The sequence below is a fragment of the Jaculus jaculus genome, chromosome 12 (genome assembly GCF_020740685.1).
Source record: "Jaculus jaculus isolate mJacJac1 chromosome 12, mJacJac1.mat.Y.cur, whole genome shotgun sequence".
NCBI classification, from domain to species: Eukaryota; Metazoa; Chordata; class Mammalia; order Rodentia; family Dipodidae; genus Jaculus; species Jaculus jaculus.
In genome coordinates this window covers 42607333-42631729 of record NC_059113.1, presented here as the reverse complement: position 1 = coordinate 42631729, position 24397 = coordinate 42607333, and the positions used below count along the sequence as shown (strand labels likewise).

General features: G+C 42.1%; 1 protein-coding gene across 4 annotated transcripts in view; it reads right to left on the bottom strand.

Annotated features, from left to right (window-relative positions):
• Dlgap2 (DLG associated protein 2) overlaps positions 1-24397 on the bottom strand; it is an 802536-nt gene that overhangs the window by 104375 nt on the left and 673764 nt on the right. For all 4 annotated transcript variants that reach the window (XM_045131440.1, XM_045131441.1, XM_045131442.1 and 1 more), the window contains one exon: positions 9695-10764. In XM_045131440.1, the coding sequence (XP_044987375.1) occupies positions 9695-10764 (1070 nt within the window). The remainder of the gene's footprint in view (positions 1-9694; positions 10765-24397) is intronic.

Here is a 24397-nt window from a genome sequence, read left to right as displayed (position 1 = left end):
TCAGAAGCCATGTAAAATCCTCCCCAAGGAAGAACTGTGTGCATCCTTTTGATTTTGAGAGTCAGCTTTCGTATTTTATTTCTACAGCTTTTTATGCTATGCATAAAAACCGAGGATTTTACTCTGTTTTTGACAATATTAATGAGCAATGGGTTTTTCAGTCACATAACTACTGTATAAATCAAGGAAAGGGAGAACATTGTTCTATTGGCCCTTTACCAGGAATTGTTTACCATTTCCAATAATCCCCCAGGGATGGCAAAGCTTCACCATGTCTCAGTCCTCATTACCATACTCCTCTGTTGGTCTAATTTGTAGCTCTCCAATTATCGTGATTCTTCACCCAGAAACAAGCACTAAAATTCGTCATTCTGTACAGATTGACTGTGCCCCCAATATTTTTATATTAAAGTATTTTCAGTTAAAAGTTACTTTTCTTTTCTTTTATTTATTTTGCTTTAAAGACCAGGGGATGGACAGACAGACAGACAGACAGACACACACACACACACACACACACACACACACACACACACACACCATATATATATATATATATATATATATATATATATATATATCTCAGTCAGTTATATCAACATTGCTTTAAAACATCCAGAAAGATGCAAAGTATTTTCAATAAATGAGACATTTAGTCTGATAAGTTTAAAAAGCATTATTTGGGCAGGGAAGTAGGGTACATAATTTCAAGAAAGTATCATAAGTGCAAGGACTCTGGAAGTACACAGGAAGGACCATGCATGGGCCTTCAGGATAGGAGAAGTCCTCCCCGGCCAAGATATCCCTAGCAGATCTGGCTACATCTTCAAAGTAGGCCATGTTGCTGTTGGTGATGGTGGACTTGGGCTGGATCAGAGAGCTGGGGAAGTCAGTGGGTGCAGAAGACAGAATGTGGAGGAGTCTCAGGGAAAGAGGGAGAGTCTTCTGCTGTCATGGGTACTGGGAAGTAGAAAAGGCCAGCTATGAAGGCCAGCCCCAGACTCACTCCATCATTCCTTAAACATAGTAGCACAAGTACTCAGATCTCAGCTTGATAGTTACTCCAGGAGTTTGGTTTCAGCTTCCTGCTTGGTCAAATGCTCAATGGCTCTTAGTCCACTTTCTCTTAACTAAACCATCTTTATCTCTTTTGGTGTTCTCTCTCTCTCTCTCTCTTATGTCTCTCTTTTAGTGTTCTTTGGAAAATCATTTATATTTTGGGCATTATTGCACACAAAATGAAGCCCCACTGGAGCCCATATGGGTTGAAAAGTATTAGTGATTTGGTAGAGTGAATGCAGCTCAACAGGTGGCCAATGCTAAGAGGATGAGCACTCAACCTTAATCAACTTGCTCAGAGATGTGGATAGAGAATTCAAGGCAGCTACCTTGTTACCCAGGAATAAGGGAAATGAAGTCAGAGTCTACTGAGAGACAAAGCTTCTTGTGACATTAAGTAGGAGGTACAATTCAGGTCTCACACTTGCTGTTCATGTGAACAGAGGGCTTGAGATGGCCTGGGCTCAGTGCCTGGATGGGTTTACGGAGAACAAGCAAAAAGACAGTATTGATGTAAGCCTCCCATCTCAGTATGGTGAAGGTGGTAGCACAGTCATGCCAGCATCTTCTCTTATTAGGTGTGGAGAAGACACATTTCTTATGGGAACCTTGTACGTTAGGGTCTCATTGTTTCTTCTATGTGTTGTCTGTCTTCTGCCATAGGGACACATCTGTGTGCTTGTTTGTTACTCATACATTTTGCTTTATGTATTTCTGATGCTTTGGTCTCTGTGGTCTGGATGCTCATAAAGAGATATCCTTTCCTCGGGCTGAACAGTTCCTAAAAGTGGCAACTTACAATCTCACCTTTCACAGCAAGCCCACCATCCTAGGGCACTCACCCCATTTCCCTTGTGGATACCATATGGAGGATATTGTCCATTTGAGCTAGGCACCCAGGGATAGTGGCTATGCCTGGCCCAGAGCTGCTTAAAACTATTTAAGCTGACCACTCATAAGCTGACCCTGCCTTGCCATCCTTCCAGTGGAGATAACAATAAAGATTCCCATTTTCCCCATCCCCTGCTCCTGGCTGGCCCCGGTGCTTCTTGTGTGGCCCTGTGTGATGAGCTGAGCCCCTTCACTTAGGATCTGTCTATGGTGGCAGACAAATATCTAGAAAAAAGTGAAAATGGAATAATCTCAATGGGACAGTGTAGTGCCATGATGAAAGTTTATAGCAATGACTACCTACATTAAAATAGAAAAAATTCAAATAAACAACCTAACAATGTGACTTGAGGAACTATATAAAAGCAAGAATGAACCAAAGAAATAATAATGAAAAATACAAGAAGAACATAGACTGAAAAAAAAAATCCAGGAAATGAAGATTTGGTTTTTGAAAAGACATATGGTCTAATAAGCTTTAGTTAAACTATTTAAGAACAAAGAATGTTCAAATAAAATCAGAGATGAGGCTGGAGAAATGGTTTACTGGTTAAGGTGCTTGCCTGCAAAGCCAACGGACCCAGGTTAAACTCCCCGGGATCCATGTAAGCCACATGAACAAGCGGGCACACACATCTGGAATTCATTTGCAGTGGCTGGTGCACCTATATTTTCTCTCTTTCTATCTGCCTATTTCTCTTTCTCTCTCTCTCAAATAAATAAATATAAATAAATTATTTTAAAAATCAGAGATGAAAATAACATATTACAATGGGTTTCACAGAAATACAAAGGGTCATTATAAGAACAACATGCCATTATATTGGAAAGTTTACAAGAAATGGATGAATTTCTAAACACATATAACTCAACAGTATTGAACCACAAGAAAACACAGGAGGCTTGAATAAACCAGAAACAAGAAAGAAGAATGAACCCAAACTTAAAAAGTCTCCCAACAAAGAAAAGCTTGGGAGGAGATAGATTCAGTACTGAATTTTGTCAAACTGTTAAAAACTAATACTAACTATTCTTAAAGTATTCAAAAAATGGATCAATAGTGAACTCTTCCAAACTCATTTGATGAAGCCAATGCTACCCCAAAGCCCCAGACAGGACACAACAAAAAAAAGAAAATTAACACTTATGGAAAACATAGATGCAGAAATCCTCTATATAATGAAATATCAAAATTATTCAATATAATATTATCAAACAAATCCAGTTGCATGTATAAACATCAAGTGGAATTTACTCCAAGAGTACAAGGACAGTTTAATGTATTCATATCAATAATCAATTCATTACTGCAACACAATGAAGGATGAAAGCCATATAATTATCTCAATAAATGCAGAAAAATAATAATAACACTTTATATGGCTTCATGATGAAAACCTCAACAAATTTGGTATAACAGGAATGTACCTAAATGCATATAAGTATAAGCTAAATTCATAACCAACAATATTTGGGTGGGGAATAGCTGAAAATGTTTCCTTTAGAACCTGGAATAAGACAAAGGTATTTACCTTAACTACTTATACAAACACACACACACACACACACACACACACACTTATATACACTGTGCTTGGAGTCTTAGAGCAATTACACAACCAAAAGACATAAAGGCATTCAGCTAGGAAAAGAAGAAGTCAAATTATTCTTCATGTCAAATAAGAGAATTCCATACATAGAAAAGCCTCAAGACTTCCCCCAAAGCATACTGAGAGTGATAAATAAATTCAGGAAAGTTGTCTGATATGAAGTAAACATGTGACAATAGGTAGCATTTATATATACTAATAAAAACTTGTTAAGAATTAAATCAATAAAACAATACCATTCATGGTAGCTACAAGAAAATAAAGTATGTAAGAGTAAACTTAATAAAGGTAGTGAATGACTTCTATAATAAATTAGAAAATACCATTTAAAGAATTTGAACATCTCTCTCTCTCTCTCTCTCTCTCTCTCTCTCTCTCTCTCTCTCTCTCTCTCTCTCACGTGTCACTCACATGCAATGGAAAGATCTCCCATGTTAATGGACTGAAAGAATATTCTTTACACACACACACACACACACACACGCACACACACTTTCCCCTAATCTAATCTTCCAAGTGAATGTTCACAATGGCCTCTTAAAGGTAGGGATCTGCATGATCTCTGAAGAAGGGCTTAAACCCTTTCTGGACCTCAGGGCTAGAAATACCATAAGAGGAGAGGAAAGAGCAACAAAATACTGCTGAGAAGTTACCGCCTGATCTTTCTGTCCTTTTGCTTCTCAATGAGAGTGGAGAGGCTTTATGGGTAAAAGGCCACATATACGGCTGGGAAGATGCTTAGTTGGTAAAGTGCTTACCCTGAAATTACAAGGATCTGTGTTTGAACACCAGACCTCACAGTGGAGCACACTTGGCATCCCAGTGCTCAGGAGGTAGAGACAGGCTGACTCTTGAGCCTCACTGGTCAGATCCTTGAATCTTCAGGCCACCAAAAAAGTGAGACAGTGTTCCTGAGGAACAACACTTGAGGGTGTCCTCTTGCTTCCACACTTACATGCATGCTCACCCACCCACATACACAAACACACACACCCTGACACCATGAACATACACCCCCACACATACATCATACGTACACATACCAAAGAAGCCACACATGTTCCCATCTGTGAACAGTGCACAGCAGATTCCATACATCAGTGGAAACAAAAACAATGATAGCCCCTTCTCACCTGGAAAAGGTCATGGGTAGGAGACTACCAAGGGACACTAAGAGAAGGTATGGTGGCCAAAGTCAAGCGGAGTACATAGTGGAAGCATGGGGATGGGTGTCAGTGCACATAAGGCCTGAGGAATGTCTTCCACAGGGAAGAAGTCATGTTTTCTCCTGGGTATCAGGTGCACTCAGAGGACAGACAGTTCCCCCTCCTTTAGGACTCCTGGAAGTCTGACCTCAGGACACTGGGAGCCATTTTCCCTTTGGATAAAGCTGTGGTGAATCACTGGCACACACTCCTGTAATGGTAAGGCCAATGTTATGTCTCAGATGGTTGGTATGCTATGCTGAGGCAGAAAATACAAGAAAAGCTTTGTGGGAGAATAGCAAGGGCCAGAATTCTCCTTCAATTTCATTTACCATTTGTTTAACCTACTTCTAAACAAGAGTTTTCCTTGAATGCTAACTATATATTCTGTACAAGTGAGAGGTGGAGGTAGAAAGCAATCCTTTTGTTGAGCTGTACATTTCTAGTTTATGGTGGAAAATGAATGGCACTCCTGAGCATTAATTTCTCCTTCCTATTCTTTTAGGCCTTGTCCTTACAGAGCACCCACAGGACATTGCTTTAATTTACCACTAATTCCCAATTCTGGCTGTGAAATGATGTCTGGCCTCCTGAGGCCCACAACCTGGACCTTTCTGACACAAAATTTAGTGCCATTAGTGTGAGGGAGAACCCCATGAGGATGTCTTTGAAAGCCCGGACACCAATTCAGCAGGGTGCAGGGACAAACACTGCCTGAGGAGACACACAGCTAATTTGTGAGGTGTGCCTCATAAATCTCCTCACAAGTGATGCACAGTGACTGCTAGAGGATGGCAAGTGAGCGAGGGAGGTGGGTTGCTGGTTGCCTGCCGAGCTTGTGGGTTTTGTTCAGAGGTGGAATTGGGATGCGAGTGGAGTGGGAGGGATGAGTCGTTTTGAGGGTGATGCGCCCCTGTGAAAGCCATCACTATCTCCCAGGGTCTTCACATCTCCACTCTGCTATAGTACTGCCCCACCTCGGGACAGTAACATTCAGGTGCAATGTCTGGCTGTGACTGTCCAGGTGATCAGTGGGAAGGGATGGAGGCTGTGTCCCAGGTGGGTACTGTGCTTAATTAGGACCAGCTAGGCCCACCATAGTCTCCTAGGTACTAACAGAGTTTATCACAGAACATGAGGGTGCTGGGGCCCTTGAGTATGCTATGGCGGTGTTTATTCTGTGCTCTGTCTTGCAGGACTGTTTTGTAGTACCAAGGGATTCCATTTCACCATTACATTCCATGGAGTCTTGTCTCTTCTAGCACCACAGTCTTAGTATTTGAGTTCCATATTTCATTATAAGCATGATGTACCAAAGTCTCGAAAATACATTTTGATAAGAAAATGGCTGCACCTGATGTTGGCTGATCACTCGGCCAGTACTCTCAAGCAACTTCTGGCTATATGGGAAGTAATGGGGAGACCCAGGAGAGAAGGATGCCAGTTTCTTCCCTTGAGGCTCAGAGTGGCTGGAGGAAAAATATGACTGATGAATGTATGATACTGAACAACATACATTTACGGTGATATTATTCGTGGTAGGGAAGTCCAAGAGTGGGTGACCAGCTGTGGACCTGAAGAAGCTTGAGCCCAGAGAAGCATCTGGAATGACACCCAGGCCATAAAACCTGTCAGGACAAAGGCTGGTTCTAAAAGCAATAAATTAAAAAAAAATACAAAGGTTAGGACAAGAGGAAAAAGGTAGGTGGTAGTTTTCAATTCAGAGATGCAGGAGCTGAATTGGCCATTGCACACAAAGGCTGTTTACCTGAATCCCAGCTCAGAAACTGCGGCAAAAAATGCTGTGAACCACTGAAGAGAATTACAGTGACTTGTTATCTGATGCCAAAGAATTCCTGCTTTTTGCCATCTAGTCTCACATTGTGGTTGTGTTTCCCAAGAAGGAGCCCTTATCTTTCAGTGTAGACTTTTCAGAGTAAATACAGAACAATTTTAGCCACAATGATATAGTCTATGCGATTTCTTTCCATCTAACCTGGAAGGGAAGGTGTGAGGTATAGGGGAAGCAAGACTTCTGTGAAGTCATGGCTTTTGAGTTGGTGACAGGACACAATGGTCATGACATTACATACCACCTTTGTGTATGATCTGCATTGTTCATATCCAGAAACACTGATTGGGGCAGTTGAAGGGTGAAGCAGAGTGTGTGCAATAGCCACAAGTGGAAGATGGACTTGAGAGCTGCAGGCCACGACCCAGTGGTTAGGCTGGGAGGCAGAGCAGAGAAACAAGGCTGAACTGAGATGGACGAGGAGAAACATGTTGTAACATTATCCTAAAGTGCTCAGGGAACAAAAAGCTAGAGGCTTCCTAGGTATAGGGGGGGGGGGGAAGAAATTTGCTTCTATAATAATAATAATAATAAAAAACAGAGTGAGCACCAGTCTCAATAACACATTCCCTTAGATAAGTAGAGAGAACAGTTTTATAATTCCATATTATCAATTACCATTATTCCTACATGTGTATATATGCTTGTATGCACATGGGGGCATGTGTGTGCACTGCATATAGAAGCTAGACATCAAATGTCTTCCTCAATCACTCTCCATCTTATGGCTTGAGACAAGGTCTCACTTGAACCTGGAGTTCGCTGACTCGGTTAGTCTAGCTAGCCAGTTTGCCCTGGGGATCCTCTTGTTTCTGCCTCCAAATCACTGAGATTACAGTTGGGTCACCATACCTACCTGACATTTACACAGGTAATGGGGATCCAAACTAAGATATTCACTGCCAGTGCTTTAAGAACTGAATCATCTCCCCAGCCTGACATTTGGATATTATTAAGACTTTCCAACTACAAGAAAAATTGAATCTTCTTCCTCCACTGTAAAAGCAATAATACATCCAACTACTAATTTGTCTCTTTGAATAAATCTGTTTATACAAGCAATTTGATCAGCATCGCCTTTCAAAACAACCCATGAGCCTTGGATGATGTACTAGGAGGAGAGCTGCTGAGAGCCTCTGTCAGATTCCAGTTGCTCTTCTATACCATTAATTGGCCACCTGATGACTCAGCTGGTGTTTAGCATCTTTACTCATTGTTCTAGAAGAGTTTCTCTAAGCCAGACCAAGCGCTTGTTCTGACAGCAGAGGGATTCGTGGATTAGATACGTAATACATGTGCCTAAGGAAAACCAGAGCTTTCCAGGTTATGCTAATGGTATACTACTGGCTGGCAAGAGCTTCTGAGGTAGACTCAGGCTTGGCAGTGTCTCCTAAGGCTGAGGACACCCCTGGTGCTTTGGGTGACAGTGCAATTACGGAGGTACAGAGGGAAATTATGTAAAATGTAGAGCTCCATAGTCCTCCAGCTCCCACCAGTCATTGCCTGTGATGTGCTTTTGCCTTTGATGGATTCCTCTCATCCACACACCAGAGGACAGGTGCCTTAAAGCAGCAGGCCCACTCTAATGAGAACAAGCATGGATATGAGCTGAAATATTTATGTTACTGTTACTAAGTCTCCTTGGAGGCACTGAGGGATGGCCCCCATATTTGTAGTGATGGTTCAAAGGAGTGAGGATGGCCCAAAGTCATCTGTGAAAGTTTCCTCATAATTCCATGGTGGCTTTGTTCACAGGAGCCAACACAGGTAATCAACATGATGCTCACCAGTGAGTTAGCAGATAAAGACAGGGATGCATGCACCATACGGCATGGAAAATATTTGGCTTCAACAGAAAGTCCTATCATTTACTACAGGGATGAACCTTGAGGACACTAAATTCAGTGCAATTAAAAAAAAAATCACATTCCTTTTCATATGGAAGCTCAAAAACTTGAATTCACAGAAGCCAAGAGAAGAAAGGTGGTGACCAGGGGCCACACTGAGCACTGGGGAGATACTGGTCAAAGGATACAAGACTTCAATTACACAGGAACAGTAAACAGGTCAGAGAGATCTACTATACAACATAGTAAATTTAGTTAAACTTGTATTGTATAACTTAGAAATTATAAACAACACCCTGCCATGGAGAGGGGAAGGACTTTGGGGGGTCCACCCCTCGAGGATTTATATGCTGTTAAGGGTTGATGGGTTGTGGCAGAGATACTTTCTTCAGTGGTGTAGCCATTGGTAGGGTGCACATGCTCCTGGCAACAAACTTGAATGTAATCACTGGGTCACACACACAAAAATACATGAAGGTAGAAATGGTGCTAAATTGAGAAGAGGAAGAGGAGCAGTGAGAGGTAAATAGAAAAGAACAATAGCAGGGGCAAATATGATCCAAATGCACTTTATACATCTATAAAAATTGTTATAATGAAACCTATTATTATATGTAATTTATATATACCAAAATTAAAAAATATATATATATAGTATGGTAAGCTAGGCATGGTGGAACATGCCCCTATATTCCAAGCATTTGGGTGGCTGTGCCAGGAGGATTGCCATGAGTTCAAGTTCAGCTTAGAATATAGGCTAAGCTCAAGATCAATCTAGACTACAAAGACTGCCTTAAAAAACCAAAACCAAATAAATAACAGCAGGGTAACTATTGGTTACAATAAGGTGTAACTAGAAAAGAAATAACAGCAGCAACAAAAAAGCTGGAATGTTCCCATAGAAATACCTGACATCTGAAGTGTTTATTACCCTGATTGGCTCATCACACACAGTGGATATATATCAAATGATCACACTGTGTAAATAAAGATGTAAAAATTTTGTCTTAATAAGAAAGTTCTCAAGACAGTAGGCTCTAGGGACTCTAACCACAAACATACAAGTATGTGAAGCCTATGCCAGCTTGATTTGGATATCCTAAGAGGTATCGTTGACATCCCAAAGTGCCATGTTGCACCTTGTATATTTAATATAATTCATTTTGTCAGTTATAAATTATGACAACTGATGTGACCCGTGGGATGAGAACCTGTCACCTGGGACCTTACCTGGAGGTAGTGGCATGGCCGCAAGGAAGGTTTGATTTCTGGGTGGACCAGAGGCTTGTCCAAGTTCAGGGAGCTCTTGCGGTAGGCCTCCTTGGCCTGGCTCACTGTGAGCGTGGACCAGGAGCTGCGCTTCATGTACTTAGCATCGGGTGTTAGGGCCAAGCTCTCACAGGCTGAACACTTGACATCATTGTTGCTTTTGGAAGTCTTCAGTGAGAGGTCCCCAAAGGGGCTCTGCAGCGCCTCTGGGTAGCAGTGGGAGATGTGGTCCACGTGGTGCCGGTTAACCACGCTGGGTGTCCGGTATGTACTGTCACTGTCCAGGTTGTCATCAGAGCTCCACCAGCTGCTCATGCCAGACTTATGCTTGCTCTCCGGCTTCCGTTCCTTGCTTTTACTCCTTTTGCTGTGTTTAGAGTGGTGGCTATTGTGGTGGTCATCCACTCGACTGTCACCCTTGGTCCCATTGACATTACTCTTGGAAGAACCTTCCAAAGAGTGTGACTTGGTGAAGAGCTTCTGGACAGAGTGGACCAGGTGTCGGATTCTGCCCGGGCTCTCGCTACGCTGCTCAGTGGCAGCTGAGGCCCTCTGGTACTGCAGCGTGTGGAAACCGTCCCGGTGTAGGGGAAGCTGCTTCTCAAACTGGTCCAGAAGGTTGGCAGGGATGCGGTTCACTTTCGTACTGGCATGAGACATGGCACAGTCATCCCTCGTGTCATAGTGCGAGCTGTAATGCATCCTGGGGAAGGTGCTACTGGACACGTGGTCGCCCAGCATTACAGGCATCATCATGCACTCCGAGTGGACAGAGCTCCTGGGGGAGCAGCGGTGGTGGTCCATTGGGCAGCTCTCAGCCGGGCTGAGCAGGTAGGGCTGCCGTACATCTGGCCCATGGTGTACATGGTCATGGGGGTGCTCGCAATCATCAGGAGGTGACAGGCCACATGTATGGCCAGCACATATCTGAGGCTGATTCCTGCTTCCTGATAACCCTTTCATGTTCCTGGGTGCAGGTGAGTACCTTTCCTCATTGAAGTGCTGTGTTGGAGACCATGAGTACTGCTGGTCTGTTGACAAAACAGAAATGGTGTTTAGTACCCAGTGAGACATTGGGAGCACCTTGTGAGAACAGGGAACACATTCAATGTCACAGCAGTCACCTTTCAGTAGCCAGCACCTGGCTTTGGAGTGATAGTTTGAGTTTGGTTTATACCAAATGATGATCTACAGTGACAAATATCGATGTCTGGTAGGTTCATTGGATTGGGGACTGGGGAGATATCTCAGCTGGCAAAAGTGCTTGCTTTGCAAGTAGAAGACCTGAATTTGATCCTCAATACCTAAGTGAATGTGATGTGTATGGTGCATGCTTATAATTCTGTTGCTGGAATGGCAGACTCAGGAGGGTCTCTGGAGCTTGCTGGCCAGCTAGCCTAACGTATTGAGTGAGTTCCAAGCCAGTGAGAATCCTGAATCAAAAACAGGAGGATGGGGGCTGGAGAGATGGCTTAGTGGTTAAGCGTTTGCCTGTGAAGCCTAAGGACCCCAGTTCGAGGCTCGGTTCCCCAGGTCCCACGTTAGCCAGATGCACAAGGGGGTGCACGCATCTGGAGTTCGTTTGCAGAGGCTGGAAGCCCTGGCGCGCCCATTCTCTCTCTCTCCCTCTATCTGTCTTTCTCTCTGTGTCTGTCACTCTCAAATAAATAAATAAAAATTTAAAAAAAAAAACAGGAGGATGGCATACCTGAGGAATAACATTCAAGGTTGACCTCTGGCCTATACATGCACACATACAAATGTGCACACATATCCTCACATATACATGCACCCACATATATATGAACACACACTTTTCTCACACACACTCACAGATACATGCCAAACAAAATTAGGGGAACATTCTAGCTGTAGCTTAATTAGATTTGAGTATTTTGGTTTAGCTTCAAAAACTTGAAAACCAACATCTGGCATTTAGTTGGTAACACTTCCTGGTGAGCTAATATATTACAACTAATGTATTAATCATGAGGTGGCATGTCTATGCCACATGCTCCATGCAGGTAAATAATGGAGATGGCTCTTTCCTTCTCAACACTGTATGGTTCCAGATCATGGAGGGAGAAAGGTCTATTTAGGGGATTACTATGACTCCATTCTTCCCCAAGGAAAGATGCTATTCTTGTGGGTGACATGGCTAGAAACCATCAGGCAACTTCACAGTCTATCAGCCCATGTATTGGTGCATTCTATGAGGCATCCATTCCACCTGTGTTCCTGAGTGGCTACTGTCTGGGTCACTTCTGCCTCATGCTCAGAATTCTGTGAAACATGTGCCACCACAGTGGTCTGTCTGCCATTCCTGAAACACCACCAAGGGTATTCATTATACTCCACTCCCCAGGGGTCCTGGTGTTCCTCTTAGCTGACTTTGCATCAGGTCTCAGGTCAACTCCACTTTGCTGTATGCAACCCAAAAACTGAGACCCTGACAGGAAAGAGAAATAATCTTTGTCAAGAGGCTGAACACAGTTAGGACAGTTTTTGTCCATCCCTTCCCCTGGGGCACACCTCAGTTCAGGTTATCTGTCACTCCCATCCCAACTGCCCCTTGTCTCCATGGTCATCCCTCTTTCCCTCCCTTGACTCTTCTCACACCACCATATCCTCCCATTTTGTAATCATGGCTGGTAAGGCACTTTGGAGCTCCAGGAGCCACCATCCAGTGCCCCAACAATGTGCATGTGGACACCAGAAAGAAGGAGAGACATGCTGGCTGCTTCCTGCGTCTTGCCCAACTTGCCGTGTCACAGGTATAAGGAAATCATTGGCATTTGGGATAATATTTTTTTAGTGACCAGGCCAATGACTAGGCTCAAAATGTCCCATGTCGAGTTCAGATGTAGAAATATGTGACAGCCCCTGAGAAGCATGAGGGACCGCCATGGAAGATGATTTTTAAAGAAATCTCAGGAGATGGACACAAAGCAGCTGTCCATATTTTTCTTAAGTGTGGCCCCCAATGCAAGGGTGAGTAGCTCCTGAGCTGCACAGAGCATTTTCTGGTTGGTGGTCTGAGATGCTCTTTCTGTCCTTCAGCAGCTCGGGTGTAGCATCTGCAGGCACCCTCTTTCTTCTGCTGTCAGTGCACAGCCACAGTGCTGATGTATCAGACAGGAGCCTTAGAGTACATCACACTTAATATAACTGAGAGTAAGGCTTCAACATAAATTCAATATTCTACGGCTAAGTAGCAAAATTATGTCCTGTAATCAGGCCGTACAGCAGCACACTGTCATTGCCCTTTTATCTTTTACTTTATTTTTCCATTAACACATAATTTAATACAGTTCTAATAGTCCTTCATATTCAAAGCAAGTCCATTACTGCTCCCCTCACATATCCTATTTTGGACTAATGTTCAGCTGGGAAGCTATGCTACAAATGTGGTCACGTCAAAGAACAGTGTGAGAGATAAAAATTTAACTGAAATAATTAAATTTGATTATGCAACATGTCTGTAGCCCAGTCTCATTTTCACTGCACAGATCTGAATTTCCTCATGTAGGCGTGGAAATGCACATCATCTTTTACAAATCTCATAAAAAACAACAAACAAGATAGTAATGGAATGCAGATAATGGCAATACTAAAAAGCATAGAGAAGACATGTGCCATAGGGCTTTTAAAAACTAAGCCTTCGCAACACATAATGAATTCTTAGGAGATATTCATGTCTCCTTGTGAAAATGAGGTAGCAAGTATAGAATGTGTAAAGTGTCTTCATTTCCTAATTTCTAGCTATTCATAACACCATTTTTGTTATTAAGAGAAAATAGCAATTACAGTTGTCATTCATTAGCATATATCTGTCTCCTGTCTCTGCAAGTTCAAAACAGAATGTAAATGTACTTTTTTACAGCTGGATTTGAAAGACGATAAGCTTATCTATTCAAAAATGTCTGCTTCAAATATGGGCACAGAACTTTCATAAACAATTGCTTGTGTTTCTGGAGTGCACTGTGCACTGAACAATATGCCATGGGTCTCATTGGGGTATCTCTCTGATTTTTTTTTTTTTTTACCAGCCCTTCCAGGGCAAAGCACTGTCACAGGCTGAAGGGACAGGTGAGGCACCCTTCCACAAACTAGTTATACTTGTCAGCATTTTTTCAGAAATTTCAACTGGATTTGTGGGATGCTGTGAATCAGCTGCCCTGGTCACTGTCAACACACCGCCTCTTTCTGTAGCAATCTTATGCTCCAATGCCATTATCCTTCCTCTGTCCCCCAGGGAGCACTGTTCACCTACTTTGTTCTAGGACTCCCTGGGCTCTGTCACTCCAGCCACCTTGTGGGACACAGGGACACAGCATAGATAGCAATTGTGTGACGTTGGCCTTGTATTCACACTGTACACATGTGAACATGGGGAACTGACTGCCCAAAGGAGTGGGTCTTCAGTGCCCTTAGAAATACCTCCCTAACACTTAACACCGAAGCATACATTCTGTGTCCTGAGAGCTGTGAACATTGTTGAAAGCAATCTGCGATAATCTAGATGTACAGGAGGATATCTAAAACCCATGGGTTAGAAGCCTTCACATAGCTAACTAGAAATGCCCTCAAACATAACCCATATTCTACTCAATCTTTATCAACCAGTTGGCTACCTTGTAGAAACTCAAAACAAATCCTCAAATTCATACATGTAGAAAAAGAAAAACAAAACCTAAGTCAACAGAAAGTTAGAGTGTAGATAAATGAAATGGTGAAAAGAAAGAGGATCCACAAAACAAAGTGTGTGTGCATGCACATGTGATACTGATGGTTAAACCTGGGACTCCATGCATGCTAGGCAAGTTCTTTACCACTGAGATACATCATCAGCTAAAAGTTGATTCTTTTTTTAAGAGTTTATTTTTATTTATTTATTTATTTATTAGAGACAGAGAGAGGGAGAGAGAGAGAGAGAGTAAGAATGAGCACACCAGAGCCTCTAGTTCTTGCAAATGAACTCAAGATGCATGAGCCACTATGTGCATCTGGCTTATGTGGGACCTAGAGAATTGAACCGGGATCCTTGGGCTTTGCAAGCATGTGTCTTAACTGCAAAGCCATCTCTCCAGCCTGATTCTTTTTTTTTTGTTTTTAGAGACATGCTTCAATAAAAATGCAAATATAAATTTACAAATAGTTATAAACATTCCATTTCAATGCTTACAATGCATTAAAACACAGTTCATGCCATTGACAGAGCAGTAAAATTGGGCATGTGAGCATGTTGCTGCCAAGAGGCATGGCATGCAGGTATGTGTCCTTGGGCAGAATGCAATGATGGACTGGGAAAATCAAAGAAGAGTTTACCAATTGATCACTTGGATATTATGAATGAGCAGCTATTTTAATATTTTATTTATTTATGAATGAGAGATGGTGGGAGAAAGAGGCAGCAAAAGAGAAAGAATGGGTGCACCAGCCACTGCAAAAAAAAAAAATAAATAAAACAGCTCTAGATGCATGCATCACCTTGTGCATCTGGCTTACATGGGTATTGGGGAATTGAACCTGGGTCCTTAGGCTTTGCAGGCAAGTTCCTTAAACGCTAAGCCATCTCTCCAGTCTGAGTAGCTATTTTAATGTATCAAAATGCCTTAAACTCCCCTCTCTCCTTCCTTGTTCATTTCTACCCTGACACATAGGCATGCATACACTACCATATATAACCTTGCATACATACATATACTCCTACTCCTATATCCACACTGAACCACTGGTGCAAGTATATAACCACACATGCATGCTTATGTGTGCATGCACTAACACATGTATACACATGAGCCCTTATATAAACACTTTTTCATGTGTACATATATACACACACATGCAAGATGCCAGACTGAGCTGAAGTAGAAAGTCAAAGGTTAAACCAGACTGCCAGGGTTAGGTCAACTCCATCACTAACCAGCTGGCTACATCGCCTTGGGCAACTAACTCCCTGAGGATTCCTGTGCTATTGTCTTCTACAGGCAAAATGCAGGTAGTCCTTATGTCTGCCTTTTAGAGTCATCTGAACAACAACTAAAGGAATTTAGGTACACATTTTAGGCCATACCCTTCCTGCAGTAAATAAGCACATAACAAAAAATGGTGATTGTTATTTTTAAACTGCTTTCATATCTCCTACTTAGCCTGGCCAGTATCTCATACAGAAGAAATTAGTTCAACTGAGTCAAATGTATATTAGGAACTGGAATAAAAATAAAAAGATATAGGAAAATTGAGAGAGAAGTGGCAGAGAACTGGCAGAGAAAGGACTGGGTAATTGTACAAAAGAGGAAGGAATGCCAAATAGAATAAGTTTCTAATAGTGAAACTGCCAAGCACAGTAAGAAAAGGGCTTGTCTGGACAGTATGTCTCTTGAGAGCATTTGTGTGGGCTGGCACTGCCATGCTGAGACCCCTTGGATCAATCCCTGGCTTGCCACATCTGTCTTCAGCAGCTTGCATAAGACTGGCACTTCTCAGCATGCTGCCCTAGCTGGAGAGAATCCCACACAGTTCTCCTGCTGCTCTATGTCCTCTTACTAAAGTGGACAGAAAGAACCCCATTCATAAGGCACATGTGTGATGAATGTCTCAAGATAACCAAAATTTACTGCTTTTGATAAAAATCAAACCCATTGCATGCCATTCACCTATGCACATGCAGACAGTAGTTCTGGATATGTGAGTGCCAGGCCCACCTTCTCACCACCAGGAGTAGTGAACCCTGTGGCCATCCTCTACTCTCCAGGCTGACACTTAGGGACAATAACAGGCCCCTGCTCCATACCTGATGAGGCCAAAGGGAAGCTTCCATGATCGTGGGTAGATAGGAGAGAACACACTCTTTCTTGAGTGATGGGAACTCTAGGCATTCAGTGAAAGAGTGCATTGGGGTAACAGCAGGCACAGAACAATCCATGGCTGTGGAAGAGGCCAGGTCTAAGGACATAACAAGGACATGAGCCATATCTCCAGCCTGCAACAACTCTGCATAGGTCATAGGTATGCACAGAAAGACATGCTGAGCCTCTATTTGCTACAGGTAAACACAGAGATAGGACTGACTCCTTTCATTCCTCAGGGAACTCAACCTTCCTTACTGATGGTGACTATCTCCTATAACCAAAAAGAGCTTAGAAGATGAGCACTTGGGGGGTGGGAGACGCATGCTCAAGAAGATGGAGTCCACTGGGAAACTTAGAAAAGGAATTGACCTAAAAGAGGTTCCATCTGGCTCACCACAATCTGGCTAATACTTAGGAGTTCATTAATCCTTTCCACATATTTTATTGTGTAATACACATGCTGTACATGCACGTGTGCACACACTAGTAAATCGTCTTGGTTCTTTGACAAACAAAATCAATAGCAGAATCAATAATTTACAATATATATACATAGCTTAAAGAAAAAGGTCCTCACTGATTCCCCTATATCAAAACCACGATGTAAAAGAAAACTTGCAAGTAGATATCTCTTGTAGAAGCTAGAGTTTGTGATTCTAAGCTCAGGTGTTCAACTTGTCAGCTCTATCTCAAAATTTCTTTGTGGTTTTCTATTGAGCAGTGTGGTGAGTGCACTTGCATCTTAACTGCACTTAATTACCAAATGAAATCTTATTTATGGGCTTAATAGGTAGCTTTTAAACAGATCTTCATCACACCATTAAAAACAATGGTTTCCAAAGCACAAAAGAGAAGTGCTACTCACTGAAAACCTGGTGCCATTATTCTTGAGGTCAAAAGGTCAGGACTAATTCTCTGTACTGGAAAATCTACTCTATTAAATGGAAGTTTGGCTTCACAAATGCCGTAATTATTTTGCAAATATTTTTCCAACTGAATTTCTTTCAGTACAAATCAGAGGCTTCTTAGCTTAAACCCATTAGTCTTCTCTCATCCTTTTACATAGGTTTTGGTGATTATCTTACATATTTGCTATGGGTGTGTGTCTGTATGCTGTATGTATGTATAGTGTATGCATCTGTGTTTGCAGATTCATGTGGCCCAATGCACATATGTTCAGAGGCCAGAGGAAAACTTTGGGTGTCTTCCCCTATTGCTCTTCTTTACTGTCTTCTCCAGATAGAGTTTCTTACTGCAACCAGAGCTGCCATTTTTCTAGACAGACTGTGCGGTGGTTCAGATATAAAAGTTCTCCAAATAGCCTTATGTTTTCAAATACTTAATCTCTAGTTGGTGGTACTGTTTGGGAAGTTTGTGGAGCCTTTGAGAGATGGAGCCTTGCTGGAGGAAGTATATATCTAGGTGTGGGTTTTAGGGTGCTATGTCCCAGCCCCGCCTTGCCATAATCAAATCCGTCTTGCTACTTCTTCCCTGCTGATATGAAGATGTGATGCCTAGCTTCTCTACTTCTGTCATGTTTTTCCAACCATAATGAAACTTCCCATCAAAACTAGAAGCAAAAATAAGCTCTTTTTTTTTTCCTACAAGTTGCTCTGGTTGAGTATTTTGTCCCAGTAACAAATTAGTAATTGCTATACACTGGTTGATCAGTGAGCCCCAGCCATTTTCCCATTTCTGTGCCCTATAGCACTAAGGTTATATGGAGGTGTGACAATACCCAGTTTTCTTTTTTTGGTGTTGTTGTTTTTTTTGATTTTTTGAGGTAGGGTCTCACTCTGGCCCAGGCTGACCTGGAATTCACTATGTAGTCTCAGGGTGGCCTCAAACTCATGGCGATCCTCCTACCTCTTCCTCCCAAGTGCTGGGATTAAAGGCATGCACCACCACGCCTGGCAATACCCAGGTTTTTATGTGGGAGAGAACTCATGCTGGCCAAGGCCTTCTCAGGCTTGTGTAGTAAGTGCTACTACCCAGTGAGCCATCTCCTATCTCATGTTTTACGTTTTACTTCCAGAATCTAGCAGTACAAGAGGGTGGCTTTTAAGACATTTAACATTGAGACTTATTTCATGAGCAAAAGAAATTTGGAACTTTATAAGGAGGTGACACTATCTCATTTTATAAACTTCAAATTTTAAGTCAACTTTAAATTTGAAGATGACAGACTCACAGTGTAGCACATAGTATAAACAATGTGGTTTGAAGTCAAGGCTGAACCCTCATCAGAAAGTATGCAGAACTATTTTTGAACAATGCACAATACATTTTCAGGGACCACAAATTCTCTCACTTAACCCACTAATAATTAGAAGGCATCAATGTGGATTCATGTATTACAATCATTGCTGTTCTTGGTATCCATGACTAACAAAGTGCTTTAATAAGGGAAGTTTCTTTGGGGAGAATGCCTTCCTTGGGGCTCTTGCCAGGAATCCAACTAACTTATCTGGAAAATTTTATGTACACGAGGTAAAGAGAGGTGCACATCTGCCAAAGGTTCATGCTTGGGTGATAGCAAACCTGTTGTAGATACTTCATATGCCAAGGAAGAGGACAGAATGTCACATAGAATAGTGCACATAGAAGGCTACCTTCAATGCTTCAAGTATGGCTTGGAGTTCTCTTCTAGAAAGATTCAATTTGAAATCTGACACCTTGAAAACCTTGAAAGCATCTCAATATAGCTGAGCCTTTTTTAAAAACTCATCTATCAGAGGTTAGAAACTTGCCCCCATGGACCATTTTCTCCTGTCTGCCCATTTTTGAAAAATCTACTATAAATTGAGGTCAAAATATTTCTGCACATTTTTAGAGTAAAACCAATATATTAAAAATTACAGTGAGCTATGGGGCCATTACCTGGTAAAGTATGAATCTCTTATTACTTGAGGGCACTTGTAAATTAGTGTGACCTGGGAAATGAATTAGGCAAAAATCTTAGGCTTTGTAAAAATGTTCATACCCTTTGGCAAGGCAATTAGAGTTATTCTATGTAAAAATGCCCTTAAAGGAAAAAAAATCACTTTGCAAAGGGTGTTTCAGGTAATATTAAGAAACCAATCTTACCTTATTTGTTTATACAACATCATCATCTGAAAAGGATTGGATGTGATTTTGCAAATGCTAATGAGAAACTAAGGTAAGGTAAATTAAGAGAAAAAACATTAAGATGTTGTTAGGTTAAAGCAAGAGAAATCTGGAGAGAGTTTGCACCAAGCAAGATCCAAGGCTTGGATTTCATACAGCTTCATATTTTATCTTTTTCTAGTGCTGTATGTGAAATGAAACACAAAACCAGGTGTATCTACTGCTCAAGAGGTGGTCAGAAAAATACATTTTCAAAATCAAAGAGGAATTTTCCTCATAGGGAATATTAGACTTGGACTTGAGAGATGGCTTAGCAGTTAAGGTGTTTGCCTGTGAAGCCTAAGAACCCAGGTTCAATTCCCCAGTATCCACATAAGCCAGATGCACAAGGTGGCATGTGCTGGAGTTCATTTGCAGTGGCTAGAGGCTCTGGTATGCTAATTCTTTCTCTCTCCCTTCTCTCTCCCTCTCTCTGTCTCTAATAAATAAATTAAAATTTAAAAAAACAAGGCAAGCCTTTCTACTTTGCTTGGGTCTTGGGTCTTGTGTCACCCCACCATTCATTCTGCCATTGCTAAAAGTGAGTTGTGGGTGGTATGATCAGTGACTAGAGTTAACTGCCCTGTTTGAAGAAACTATGGACAACATCCTTGTAGTTCTGAAGCCAACCAGCAGTAATCCAGTTAAACATTCAAAAAAAAAAAAAAATCCAGCTAAGATAGAAAGCGATTAACCTCCATCAAATAATACATAGATTTGAGTTCTGAACACTTGACTTTGGAGTTAATTTTTTTTAACACGTATAAAGGTGCAACTTGAACAGGAATCCTCTTAGCTCTAGAAGCAAACAATGAACCCTTCAAGGGTGCTGAACAGTGACTCATAATCAAAGAGCTTTATAAAAAAAAAATCTGACTACATTGAGGATACTTTTGCATAGAATAATTACTGAAGCAATGTAAAAGGAAAATGACAAATGAAGGGAATGGTTTGTTACCTAAATCACCCACCCAGTGCCAAACTCCCCCAAAGCTACCAAGAAACAAGAGTTCATCAAATGAAAAGGGGTGGGGCCAGGCAAAGGGCATGAAAGAGAGCTCACAGAACACATGATATTAATGGCCTGTGAATGCTGCAATGATGCTTCCCCAACTCAGGACTTATCAAACACAAGGGCCCTGTGCCTGACAGATGCCCAGCTCTGTTGCTCTAGGGTAAAGGCTGTAGGAAACAGCAAACTGGCAGGGCAGCTACCTAATTTTCCACAGAGGCATCAATGCACCAAGGAGACAAGAGTATTTTTTAGGGGAAGAGCTCTAGGACCCACTAGGTAGTGAACAGTGGCAGGCCACTCACACTATGCTAATGAGGAAATTGGTTTGTGTTGCTTGTGTTTGCATGAAGAAACAAGGACTGGATGTCCAGGGCGTAGTCTGAAGGGTAGCATATAGATTGGCCAGGGTTGGAGGGAAATATCTCAGTTTTAGCCTTCCAGTGCATTTAAGTATAATCTCCATTGAAAATGAACAGCAGAAAAGAAAGAGAAATGGCTTGGTATTCTACCCAAAGGAAGATGGGATCTTGGACTTTTGCTGTCTCCTGTTGTGCGAATTTGTCCTCTGGGAACATTTATATGACATCATTTTGAAATCAGAGCAGCTGTATGAGACCCTTAGAAGATGAGGCCTACTAACATTCCCTGATAGAAGGGAGGACATCAGACCCTCACCTGAGGACCCAGGTTCATGTGCCCCTGCTCCAGCTGCACATGGGCCTCGGGAATGCTATAGTATTTAGGAAGTGGAAGATGTATGAGGTTGGGTATTCTGGGATGCAGCTTCATGAGTTACTATCCATGCTAGGGTGGGCTTTTTTTTGGTGTGGCAGCCATCCAAGTTGAAAGTAACTCCTCATTCTATTCTCCTATATATAACCCTAACAAATTCATTGGTTTTCCAAGGTGGACTTGGATGGTATCATTTCTTTGGTCAGTTGGTGTCCCATATGGGGCTAATATGCAGTTCTATGTCTCCCCAGGAAAAGTTATACCATACTTCCTGAACCCCAGCTACATGTCCCTCTGACCTTTCTCTTCCCCCAAATGGTCATAAATATAACATCATCCTGCTTGGGTACTCATAGACAACTTTTTTTTATTCCAGTTTGCACCTTAGCTACCTAGATTGCTGTTTTCACCCGAGCCCCCTTTGCTCAACGCCTGACACAGTCACTGTTTGGGAGACTGGGATGTAGACACCTGGAGTGGGACCTTAATCTGTTCAACACATGGTCTTCACACTGTTGTGTCTTTCTTCTCATTCCTCAAGCCATTTCTGAGTGTAGATATCACAGAGCTTACCTCTCACCCTGATGCTCTCCCCTCATTCATCCTGAGGACGATTCATTTGAAGGTGACCTAATCACTGCTACACAGACTTGGCCCAAAGAATTCCCCTATGATTTTTAAGCACATTTGTCAGGTGTAATAGCTGTCTGAGTCTGGCAGAACACAGGGAGAACTTCCTGATTTCAGGAGCAGGGGGAAGCTGTGGGGAAGGAGGCTCCTCCATCACGCATAGCCCTCGTGGTTTTTGTTAGCTCCCTGCTGCTGTGGACAGCTGAGACATTGTCCTTTACAGTTTGCAATGGTGTAGGTTGCTGATACCCCACAGGAAGGATGGACTCCAGGGACTTGCTACAGAGGTTGCAATCCCAAATGTCCTACATTTCTAAAGGAAGTGGTTGGACCCTCATGAGTCATTCTTAGCTTTGTGTAAAAACAATGTCCAACCAAGAAGCAAGGACAGGCAAGATGCCAGAGCTCTTCTACTTGCCCTGGGGCACACAGCTCTGTCTTCTCACAGGCAGGCAGCTGTGTGCAGAAGCCTGGCCCACACTGCCTCACTGCATACACTGATTCCACTTTTGCCCTCAAAACTGACTATACCAGGAAGAGATAGAGAAAACATGGTGGAAGAGTGTGGTGAAACAGAGGTGCATGGAGAACTATGGTGGTGTCGAGTGATTAAGAAGCCGGGTGTCTGGGGTTCTGTCTCTGAACATAAATGGAGCCTAAGTGACTTGCTGCTCAAGCAAAGGATAAAGAAGTAGGAAAGGGTTTTCTACCTGTCTTCTCACAGATTCGACTCCAGTTGTAGCATTCCAGTCTCATGCCTGCTTGGCTGCTCCAGAAATTGGGTCAACAAACCCTGTTATGCAAAATCCTGAAATCCAGGCAGAAGGAAAACCTGGAGCTACTGTGTGGAGTAATACCAACATTGGTCTGACTTTTACAAATAAGTAGACAATGTCTGCATGCATATTTGATTTTCAGGAGTAGGAAGGACATGTTGCAGGCAAAGTTGTGTGCATGCTAGGCCTTTCCACCATGAACACCATTGGTGGTTCACCTTTTTGCCACTGGTGATGGTTGATGTGTCCCATGCATATTTGCACAACTTGTTGACCTCCAGCATCTCTGAGGCAGGACCAGGTGATGCTTGTATCTGATTTACAGCCGGTATGTCATTGCTCTCAGATATGCGAAATTAGCTGAGAATAAGGGGACAGGGGCTGCAGGACACATTGACCCTCCAGCTATCCTCAGTCAATTTCTGTGTGTGTGGTGTGCATGGATATATGTATGTGTGTGTGTGTGTTCATATGGGTGAGAGTGTGGTGTGCATGTGTGTGTGTGTGTGTGTGGTGTGCATGTTCATATATATATATATTTGTGTGTGTACATATATATATGTGTTCATGTGTGTGTGAGAGTGTGGTGTGCATGTACACATGTATATGTATTCATGTGTGTGGACACACATATGTGTGCACTTGTGTGCTTATGTGCATGAAAGCCAGAAGTCAATGTTGGGAGTCTTCTCAATTTCTCCACCCTATTTATCTGAGACAGAGTCTTTGACTGAACCATTGAACCTGGAACTTACCAATTTAGCTAGTGATCCAGCAAGCCCTAGGGATTCTGTGTCCCGGCCATATCAGTTGGGCTTACTGGCATGTGCCACCACACTAAAATTTTATGTGAGTGCTGGGGATCTGAACTCAGGTCCTCAAGTTTGCACCCAGAACACTTTACTGCTGAGCCATCTCCCAAGAGCATTCAGTCATATCTTAGAAGAAGGTTGAGGAAACCTGGGTATGGAGTAAGAGTTCCTCTCATTAGTTACCAATTGTTATCCAGTGTGCATGTGTGCACAAATACACATGTGTTGGAAGATACACACGGATGAACACACACACACACACACACACACACACACACACATATATATATATATATATATATATATATATATATATATATATATATATAATTAAGACACATAATTTAAATTACTTCTAGCAGCTAAAGGTAGTATCAAGAATAAAATACCAAATATGGATCTTTTTTGATTCAGAATGACTTTGCATGTATATATCACTATATATATTTTTAAAATGAGGAAAGGCAAGTGTAAATAATTTAATAACCGAACAACTATGGCACACATCAGGGAGAAATGGACTTTAGGTGATCTGAGCTCAGTTCTGCTACAAATACCAATGGTGCCAGGAGACCTGGGTTCAAACCACAGGTCAGTCCCTCATGAGCTGATTTCTATGTGTCAAGTCACATGATTCTCTGAGAATCTATCTGAAGATACAGTAGCCACAAGTATGGTATTGTAGTGCTTAAATGCTA